The 11,260-nt window shown below is 39.6% G+C and overlaps 1 protein-coding gene across 1 annotated transcript; it reads right to left on the bottom strand.

Moving 5' to 3' along the window:
- Positions 1-9,270: 9,270 nt before the first annotated feature.
- LOC110924311 lies at positions 9,271-9,789 on the bottom strand. The gene has a single exon (XM_022168334.1). The coding sequence runs from the start codon at positions 9,787-9,789 to the stop codon at positions 9,271-9,273; it is 519 nt and encodes a 172-aa protein (XP_022024026.1).
- Between the last annotated feature and the right edge of the window lie 1,471 nt (positions 9,790-11,260).

The raw sequence follows: 11,260 nt of genomic DNA on the forward strand, positions 1-11,260 counted from the left end.
CCACATGAACTAATCTTGTTATTGCATTGTTATTCATCATCGTGAATAACACATGTTTTTATTTAATTTCTCTTGGAAACATCATCCTGAATAGTCGAATAGATATTCTATTCAGGTTTTTCCAATTTTTTTTATCTTATATATACAACAGTCAATCTCTACGTACTTATTGCGTATTAATATTTGTGCAATAGATCTAAAAACGTGCACCTGGTAAATGCTTGCCCTAACGGGCTTTCCCTGCTATTAACCTTACTCGCGACTATTACGCGATTTAGGTCCTTGGCGAGTATGCTCTGCTCGTCATACTTCGGACCGTTCCTCCGTCATATCCGAAATTTGTTCAACTCTCGTCATCTTCAGATGCGAGTGTCCTTCAACTAAAACATTCACAAAAGTTAGTAATTTCGACATCAATAATCGTCCGTATTATAATAAGAGGCTTTCTGGTATACGTGTCAACGCACATAATTATAATTTCGTTAACTATATCGATCCTTGATCGATTTAACTGGGGTAACGTGTATTACACGATAATCCTATGTGTTATTCACAATAATTTAATCATACTAAACCATTACTATATACATGTACTTACCAGATTTGCGATCAAGTCTCGAACCGAACACTTTACTCTTTAACTTGAGCTCTGATTACCAACTTGTAAGACCCTTACCAACATTTAATGGTTTTCTTATAACTTTAGACTAAAAATGTGTATTAATGATTACACATACTTATGAAAATACGGGTTTATTTAAACTTTTACAATTAAAAAAAACAATACAACATAATGTAAATGATTTCGTCGTTTAAAACGATGACGTATCAATGTGCGAAAGCTTGTAACTTGATCGTGTTCGGTTCTTCGTTGAGCTTGATCGTCCTCCGGTACCGTAAATTATACCTACAATTCATAAAACATGAATTGAATTAGTCATACGTAGAATAGAACATGTTTAAACGAGTTCGCATGGCAAAACTGATTAAAAAAAAACAATTTTTCAGAAACTGAGCTCCGTCGCGCCACGCGCCAGAGCCATATTACTCCCTCGCGTGGCGCGAGGGGTATTCTTTTTCAGCAGGTTCATTTTTGAGACCTGCATTTTCCCAGCACTACCAGTTTTTACGGAAACGACCATAACAAATTCGTTATTGATCCGTTTTACACGATTCTTTTTCCTATGCGATCGTAATTTGATTTTCCATCAGATGGAGTTAAAATCTGACATCCAGATTAATAATTTTATGGATTTTAAGCCCTCGGCTTAAAATTCAGTTATAATATTTTTGACCCGTTTTGTAATTCATTAACCATACTTGTTCTCATTTACTATAAAGTCATAAACTACTACTTTAACTCCAAATATTTAACTTATACTTATTACTTGGTGAATTACGTGGTCATTTTCCGAGTTATGCACGTAATTCGTTTTGACCCGTTTGGGGCGATTTTTATGCATTTAAGCATCAAACTCGCTCTTCAATTTTCACGCTTCGCATTCCCACTTTAAATAACTACTTATATTCCACTACAACTATTTTTGTGATGGATTTAACATAATAAACCCATTACCCCGAACTTTACCCTTCGGTTAGTCATTTTTCGCAAATGACCCATTCTTAGCCATTTGACCCACAAAAGTTTATGCCTATTACTTTTATACGTATCTAAGGATTACATAATCAGACATGTTCCTAAACAACCCATGAGGGTCGTTTGCCCGATTTACCCATCAAGGGCGCTTTAGTCAACTTAGTCCCTCATTTTACGATGAAGGACTTTCACTACTTATTTGACAAAAAATGCAAGTTTAACTATAATTATATTTATGCGTACCAGGCTCAGACCAACATATTGATCCGTTTTATTACCTTGTTTCAATAAATTGCTAATTCATGGCATCGCTATCTCATAAGCCGTTTTATCATGTATGCATAAAACTCGATAAACACTTATTAGTCACTAATTGTCAAATGGTATCAACATTACCATTTGACCCGTTTGGTCTAAACGATCAAACATTTTGCGCTTATATTTGAATGGTATTTATTCACCATTTCATTAAGTAAGTCTCTTTGGATTTCTCACCATTTAGTTATGTCGACATAACCCGTTTCTTACGCGTTTAACCCAACATAGTTTATGTCACTTAGCGTCATTCAAAGCTTCGACTTTTATCCATTTATACATGAATAAACCATCGTTTTACCCTTTTTATTCGTTTAGGCTTACTTATAAGTAGCCATTCGAAAACTCATTTTTACATATGTTATTTCACGATTAAATTGCCATTTCGTCCTTTTTACCTTTATACATGGTTTTCCAACTTTTGATATGTTCCGACCCATACCATTTCGCGTCGGAAACAATGTCTTAAATATTATCTTTATCGTATATGTGATTTTTAGAATAAGCTTGTATTCTACAAAAAGACGTAAGTTTCACTTACCTTGCATCCGGTTATGCTCTTTTCCGCGGACTCGATCCGTTTGACCTGCTTCTTCCCCAAGCCTCCACCTAGTGAAATTTGACATACCTTATGATCACTTCCCTAAGGTGATCACTAATCGGTGCTTGAATTTCAATTTGGGTGTGATTTGCCCTTTCAATTGCTTGAATTTAGGCTAGTTAGGGTTTGAACATGAGAGCTCCCTGACTTCTCTGGAAGTCTCCACCAGAACACACACTTAGGGTGTGTGTTTTGGTGTTAGTGTTTTATTTAATTAAAACTAGTTTTCTAGTTTACACTTTTAGTCCGTCAAGGTTTCAAGTTTTATAAAAAGTTTAACTAATTCATGTTTCCTTTATATCTTTAACCTCACTTAACTAACTAGGTTGATTATTCCTAGTTAACTTAATGGGTTCAGTAAGTTATAACCCGCTATATTTTAAGTCCCGTTACCTCGGGCCTTTTATAAGCTTTATTTCCTCAAAAGCTTTTATTCACTTTCTTATTTAATATTAGGTTTGTTTATTTAAATCCTAATATTCATCGGGTTTACTTTTAGCACTTACGGTATTTTACCCGTTTATTTTCAGTTACTTTAATATAATTAATAAACCCGTTTTGGGGGTGTTACAATAGTGTCCGATCGCGACACCCGTTTCACCTCCCGTTTCTGGAGGAAATTTCAGGAAGAAATGGGAACCCAACTACATATGAGCAACGCCTACCATCCTCAAACGGATGGTCAATCAGAAAGGATGATTCAAACGCTAGTTGACATGTTACGGGCTTGCATATTAGATTTCAGAGGAAATTGGGATGATCACCTACCTTTGGTGGAATTCGCATATAATAATAGCTATCATAGTAGCATCAACATGGCCTCTTATGATATGCAATATGGAAGGAAATGTAGAACCCTAGTTTGTTGGGGGGAAGTGGGCCAACGCGAACTCGCGTCAAAAGATGTGGTGGTAACAACCAACGAGAAGGTTGATATTATTCGAGCAAGATTGAAAGTGGCACAAGATAGAAAAAAGTCATATGCGGATCATCAAAGACGCCTGATCGAGTTTCAAGTGGGTGACTATGTATTACTAAAGGTTTCTCCATGGAAGGGTATTATTCGGTTTCGAAAGCGAGGAAAGCTAGGTCCCCGTTATATCGGACATTTTAAAATTTTAGCTCGGGTTAAGACGATGGCGTATCGGTTTGAATTTCCACCGGCACTGGATGGAATTCATAACACCTTCCACGTATCGCAATTGCAAAAGTGTGTAGCGGATGAAATGGCATACGTGCCATTGGATGATATTGAAGTAGATGAAAGGCTAAACCATGTTGAAAGACCCGTGGCAATAAAAGATTTCAAGATGAAGCACCTTCGTAACAAAGCCATTAGACAAGTTTTGGTCTAATGGCAACATCGGAAGGGATCGGATCTTACATGGGAGGCGGAGTAAGATATGCGGGAATACTACCCGGAACTTTTTGGTATGTATTTAGATTTCGGGGACGAAACCTTCTTTAAGGGGGGTAGACTTGTAACACCCCAAATTTCGTATGTCATATTATAATGTTATAATCGCTATATTTTGACGAAAAGAAATGGTAACTATAGATTTTTACCATTTTAAAGTTTTATAAATTTTAGTAAATCTAAATCTTATGTATGCATGAAAATTAACTAGGTTAGAATGTAATTGAGGAAAGTGGCATGTTATAAAAGAATGAGGGGGTGGGAATGAAAATGTGGAAATAAAACACTTAACAAAAAATTGACCGGTTTTAGAAAGTGGGTGTGTGGGTTTGCGATCGAGAGAAAGGGCAGGGGGAGAACCCTTCACCCAAAAATCATACAAATCTATCAAATTGAAGGGGTTGAAGGCTGAATTCTTAGTGCATGAGTTAGGAATTAAGATCTCCTAACTATATTTGATACCAAGTAAGTTTAATTTCATGTTTTTGTGAAGTTTGATGAAGTAGGTTATGTGAAATTCATGATTTTTGTATGAAATCGAACCTAAATGCTAGATGATATGAACACATAGAGGTTGTATTATGTGCTATTTTGATTGTATTGATAGTTTGGGGGTAAAACCCACTTGTATTTGTAAGACAATGAAGTTTTGGTGAAGTTATGGATGAATTGTGTGATGTTAATGTTAAATTATGTTATAGAAGATGTTTAGATGGGTAATTTGTTATAAAACATGTGTAGTATGGTTTTGATATTGATTATGAATGAGTAGGTTAATTCTTGGGTGAATTATGGGGAAAATGTGCTTAAGGTACTTGTACTTTATTCTTTGTAGATAGTACGCACGTCATGTGTTCGATGAAATGCCTTAGAATGATTTAGTTGTATTTTGACATGAATTCTTGATTTAATGATGATGTAAAATGAAAATGGATGTATTTTTAGATATGTAGCGTCTTGATGAATAAGTAAAATGCATATGTGATGCAATGTATTCGAAAAGCTAAAAGTGGGAAGTTATAACATATAGGCACGAAGAAAGAAGAAGGCACGAATCATTTGAAGTCGCAAGCATCACAAGATCACGGTAAGTTCATATGAACTTAATTCTCCCTTCATGTAGTTTTAAGAATGTTAGTTTTGGTAATTGAAACCTTAGGGTAGAGTTGTATGATCGTTCATGGTAGAATTGTGATATGTTGTGATAGATGTAAATCTCTTGCCTCATTCTCATTCATCAATCGACTATATAAAGAGTACAATCCAATCTCCTATTTTGGAGAGTATATTTACATAATAAATATAATTGATCTAGTTTCCTATTATACATTGGCTATTACACCCCCGCAGTCGAAGCGAGAGGAGGGCGAATGCTGAGACTGGATCTGAAGTCATCAAACAAAACTTTAGGTAGTCCTTTCGTAAATATATCGGCCACTTGAAACCGTGTAGGAATATGTAGAACACGAACAGTGCCTCGCTGAACCAGATCGCGAACAAAGTGAATATCCAGTTCGATGTGTTTTGTACGTTGATGTTGAACCGGATTTTCGGATAGGTAAATGGCACTGATGTTGTCGCAATACACGAGACTAGCTGTGGTGACGGGTCGGTGTAGCTCCAAGAGAAGGTTACGAAGCCAGCAAATTTCAGCAACGACATTTGCAACACCCCTGTATTCTGCTTCAGCACTAGATCGAGAAATAACTGACTGTCGTTTAGAGGACCATGAAATAATGTTCGGGCCTAGATATACACAGTATCCGGATGTGGAACGACGCGTATCCGGACACCCCGCCCAGTCGGCATCGGTATAAGCACGTAATGAAAAATCCGTAGAAGCACCAAGTGTAAGGCCATGAGCGGAGGTCCCTTGAAGATATCGAATAATCTGTTTGAGAGCATTCCAATGGTCGACTTTCGATGCGTGCATTTACATGCAAACTTGCTGCACAGCGTAACAAATATCAGGCCGCGTGAATGTTAAGTATTGAAGAGCTCCCGCAAGGCTACGATATAGAGTCGGGTCGTCAAAATCAGCGCCCGAACCGGAGCCAAGTTTAGGCTTAGTAACAACTAGAGTTGCCACTGGTTTACATGTAGACATGCCAGCCTGATCTATAATTTCCTTCACGTAGACCTGTTGCGAAAGAAACATTTTGTCACCTTGCCGTTGAACATGAATACCCAGAAAATGACTAAGTGGCCCGAGATCTTTCATTGCGAATTCAGCAGAAAGACGAGACAAAAGATGCTTGCGAAGAGAGTCTGTCGATGTCGTGAGAATGATGTCATCGACATAGATGAGTAAATAGGATGTAGCACCATTGTGTCGGTATGTAAATAGAGAATTATCACATTTGCTTTGATGAAACCCCAATAAAAGAACAAAATATGTAAAGCGTTGGTACCATGCACGGGGGGCCTGTTTCAATCCGTATAGAGACTTCTTCAGTAAACACACATGATCCGGATATTGTTGATGTCGAAACCCCATAGGCTGATACATATAAACTGTCTCGTTAAGATTACCGTGTAGAAACGCATTGGTGACATCTAGTTGATGAATCGGCCACGATTGTGACAAGGCAAGTGATAATACCGTGCGTATGGTAGTAGGCTTTACGACATGACTGAACGTTTCACCACAGTCCACTCCAATTTGTTGATTGCTTCCATCACAAACAAGACGAGCTTTGTATCGTTCCAACGTACCATCCGAATGAAATTTGTGGCGAAAAAGCCACATGCTACGTAACACGTGCATATGAGGTTGGCGTGGGACCAAAACCCACGTCTTAGTTTTAATAAGAGCATTAAATTCGGTGGTCATGGTGTTATGCCATTCCGTGTTGAACAAGGCGTCCTTTGGGTTTTTAGAAATAGGAATGATAGTTGATGAGTGAAGGTTTAGGATATGCTTAGGTTTGACTATTCCGTCCATAGACCTGGTACGTATGGTTCGAACAGGAGGTGGGGGAGGGGGAGGTGGAGGAGAATGAGAGAGGGGGTGGACTGTGAAGTGGGCGAGGGAAACAGGTTAGAGGGTGGGCTGGGGATGGAACGGGTGGGTGATATATTTGGGCTGGGAGATAAGGAAGGTAGGTGTGGGCCGGGCGATGGAGGAGAGATGTATGGGCCGAGAGAAGGGGGTGAGGAAGGTGGGCCGAGAGATGTGGGGTGGGATGTGGGCTGATGGTGGAGTTAGAGGTAGGGGTGGAGGGGGATAAAGGTGGGCCAGTAGAGGATGTAGACTGTGGGCTGGTGGCAGGCGATAGTATGGGAGTTGGGCCAAGAGGTATTGGGGTGGAGTGAGTGGTGGTGTCAATTTGGGCAGGGGATTCAGGTGAGAGAGAAGACGAAGCCGTAGTGGCTCCGATATGGGGAAGAGGAAAGGGAGAAGGGGTGTCTGTGAGAAAATCATATGAATGTAAAGAGAGCTTGGGATTGGTGGCGAACGGGAAAATAGTCTCGTCAAATATAACGTGTCGGTTGATGATAACCTATCGTGTTGCAAGATCGAGACATTTGTATCCCCGATGGTTGGTAGGATAGCCAAGAAAGACACATGGCATAGAACGATATTGAAGTTTGTGAATGTTGGTATGTGGGATGAGAGGGTAACATAGACACCCAAAAACTCGTAGGTGTGAGTATAACGGGGTACGTTGGTATAATTTTTGGGTTGGTGAAATGTTGTGTAAGAGTTTGCTAGGTAAAATGTTTTGAAGATAGGTGGCGACCTCTAAGGCATGAGGCCAAAATGTGTTTGGTAGGGACGAATGGGCCAAAAGGGTGCGGATAATGTTATTGGTGGACCGTAATTTTCGTTCGGCCTTCCCGTTTTGGGATGAGGTGTAAGGACAGGAAAAACGAAAATGCATGCCATTTAAGTTGCAAAATTGTTTGAACATATGATTATTGTATTCCTTGCCATTATCACATTGAAACTGTTTGATCTTTCGTTCAAAGTGGGTTTGAATCATGTTCGAGAAGGTGGTGAATATAGAGAAAACTTGAGATTTGTGTGTAAGAGGGTAAGTCTGTAGAAAATTGGAGAAATCATGAAGAAAAATAATGTAATAACGGTGACCTCGTGTACTAAGTATCGGAGAAGTCCAAAGATCGCTATGGATAATATCAAATGGCATATTCGTAATATTGGTAGGATCAATAAAAGGTAATTTGATATGTTTTCCAAAAACACAAGATTGACAAACATTATTTTTCAATGGTCCATAATTAATAAAGCTAGAATGTTTAAGAGAATGCAATAAAGACGATCCCGGATGACCGAGACGTTGATGCCATGTGTCTTGAGAAATAGCAGTGAGAGCGGTAGGAGAGGTGATCTTGGTGACTTGTGATGGATTAAAAGTGTAGAGATCTCCTGAGCTATTGCATCGTAGGATAGGAGTCGAGTCTTGAGATCCTTCACCAAAAAACCATACGGGTCAAATTTAATAGATAATTTATTATCAGTAGTAAATCGACGAACAGAGAGTAAGTTTTTAATTAGGGAGGGTACGTAAAGGACTTGGTTTATTTGAAAGGTGGGAGAGGAGGGGGTAGGGTAAGGTCGCCTTGTCCACACACGGGAATGGTTTGACCATTGCCCACAATAATATTTCGAATCATGCTATTATTAAAAGAAGACGAGAGTTTAGAGTTAGAAGTCATATGACCTGTGGCGCCCGTATCCATTGCCCAAGAGGGGTCATTGAGTGACATTGCATACATGGCCTGGTTGATGTCAGTGGGCATGTGAGTGGCAGCAAAAGACTGAGCTGGGCGAGGGCCTAAAATTCCCGCAGCAGAATTATTTGTTTTAGACGTCGTGGGGTATGGGCAGGGTGGTATAGTGGCCCAATTTGCCCGTTGAGTGGGCTGATTGGAAGCATTATTTGGACCAGCCCATGGGGGAAAGAAAGGCCAGGGGTAAAACCCACCATAATTGCTGTTGCCAGAGGACTGTGTCGAACCATTGCTGCCATAAAACATACCGCCGCTGCATCGATTTCCGCCGCCACGGCTGCCGCTGTTACGTCCTCTCCCGCGGCCACGTCCGCGGCCCCTCCCGCGGCCCCGATCAGAAGTGTCTGCTCGCTGTTCCTTCGGCTCGGACCTGTCCTTTTTATCGCGATAGTGCGTGTCATCAGCGGCATTAAGTGTCGTACCGGCCGACTGAGCCGCGTGTCTGAGTTGGTTAAGTTTGCGTCATTCAGCCATACACAATCGTGACTGGGTGTCATAGAAGTCCGGGAGGGGCTTCATTTATTGGATGACAGAAGCAGTGTTTTCATATTGATCATTCAGGCCAGTGAGAAGTTGTAGGACCAGCTATTCATCAGTAATTGGGGAACCGAGATTATTCAGTTGATCGAAGATGACCTTGAGGGCTTGACAGTAAGCAGACATGTTCAGGAATAGATCAAGGTGCGTAGGAGCAAACTTGTTGTTCAGGTCGATCGTGCGGGTAGCTTTATTGTCTTGAAAGATATTGGCTATGGTGGTCCATGCTTCGTATGCAGTGGTGTCGGGTTTGAGAACAGTATGTAGAAGGTCGGTGGAGATAGTGCTGTAAATCCACTGAAGAACAATGGAATCCAGCCGTTCCCAAGTTTCTCTTGGTGTTGATTTATCTTTCTCCGTTTCTTTGGCTGTGGTGGTCGAAGATGATGTTTCAGGTGCCACCTTGGGTTGCAGGTGATCATAAACAAGGTGAGCCTTGCACTGTATTTTAAACATCTCGGACCACGTGGTATAGTGGCCTGTTTCGATGTCAAGTGTGATTGGTATGAGGTTCTTGATGGAGGTAACAGTGACCGCAGGGTGTGGGGAAGGAGATGAATTAGACATGATGAAGGAGAAGAGGTTGGCGCAGGAAGAAGAGTGGAAGAAGCAGGATCGGCTGCTAGGGTTTTAGCAGAGGTATGATACCATGATAGATGTAAATCTCTTGCCTCATTCTCATTCATCAATCGACTATATAAAGAGGACAATCCAATCTCTTATTTTGGAGAGAATATTTACATAATAAATATAATTGATCTAGTTTCCTATTATACATTGGCTATTATGTTGTATAGTGGGGAATAGATAAGTGATACAATAGTAATGGATGTATAATGACCGCATTCAAGTGGGTCAAAATGTTTGGAAAGTATGGTGTCGTAATGGATAAGTAAGGACTTGTTGATAACGGGTCAAAATGACGAAAGTGTGTCAAAATATATGGTATGTATCGATCCATTACAGATGGGTCGGAAAGTTTATATGTTGAATGTTTCTGAAAGGAGTGTAGAAGAGCATAAAGAAATCGATGCTAGAATGAAAATAATGATTTAAAATAAGGATGTCGACTAAATGATGAATTTTGTTAACGGGTCAAATAATGATAAGTAAATGAAAGACTTGAAATTGTTTATGTATGTCGAACTAATGAATGTTTTGGTGTTATAGATGATAGGTAAATCCCATGTTTGATAACAGCGAGCTTAGAACGAACACGCTATACCTTGACAGTGATAATCTAATTAAATAAAGTTAAAAGTTAAATATGATATAAAATTTAGAAAAATCAATAAATGAAAAAGGTTGAAACTTTTAGAAAAATCAATAAATGAAAGAGGTTTAAAACTAAAATTAAAATACACACATGATATATTGCAATCACTTCTATACCTTTTTCTACTCTACCCTACTCCTTTAGTCCTATTAGCTTTTTTAAAACAACAATTTAAGACTATGGGGGTGTGGAGGGATTTAGGTTGGGGGTATTGTTTGACACGTGCTGAAGGTGGGATCTTTTTTTTTAAACCTCTTTCATATGGCGTGGCCAGCCTTGTGGATTTTTCTATTTTCTTTAATTAAATTATTTAAAATTTCACCCAGCCAACCAAAGCCGGTCATGTCACACAGCCCCCCGCCCCAAGTCAGGCCCAATACCCACACCAAAGGGGCAACGTCATGTCCAACACCAACCCGGGGTAGAGCAGCCGACAAAAGGTCAAAACACCCCTTGACCAACGCCCACACCCACTGGTCTAAATTCAAATTGTGTTATAGGAAATGAGTGGATAAGTTATAAGTGTTGACTAAGACTACATAACATAAAACAAATAGGAAATAATAGTCCACTGCAGCTGTTCTTCTCCTTCACCAAATCGGCAAATCGCTATAGCCATCTTTCCGACAACCTGAAAAACTCCCGACATGTTTTTTTACGTTTCTAATACACTACGAAGCTGAGACTCTCTTCCTCTCTCTAAATTCCGCAACAACACTGTCAAAAGTCAAAACCATACATATAATATAAAAAATTTCAGGT

This window comes from Helianthus annuus, chromosome 17, assembly GCF_002127325.2.
Source record: "Helianthus annuus cultivar XRQ/B chromosome 17, HanXRQr2.0-SUNRISE, whole genome shotgun sequence".
Taxonomy (NCBI): domain Eukaryota; kingdom Viridiplantae; phylum Streptophyta; class Magnoliopsida; order Asterales; family Asteraceae; genus Helianthus; species Helianthus annuus.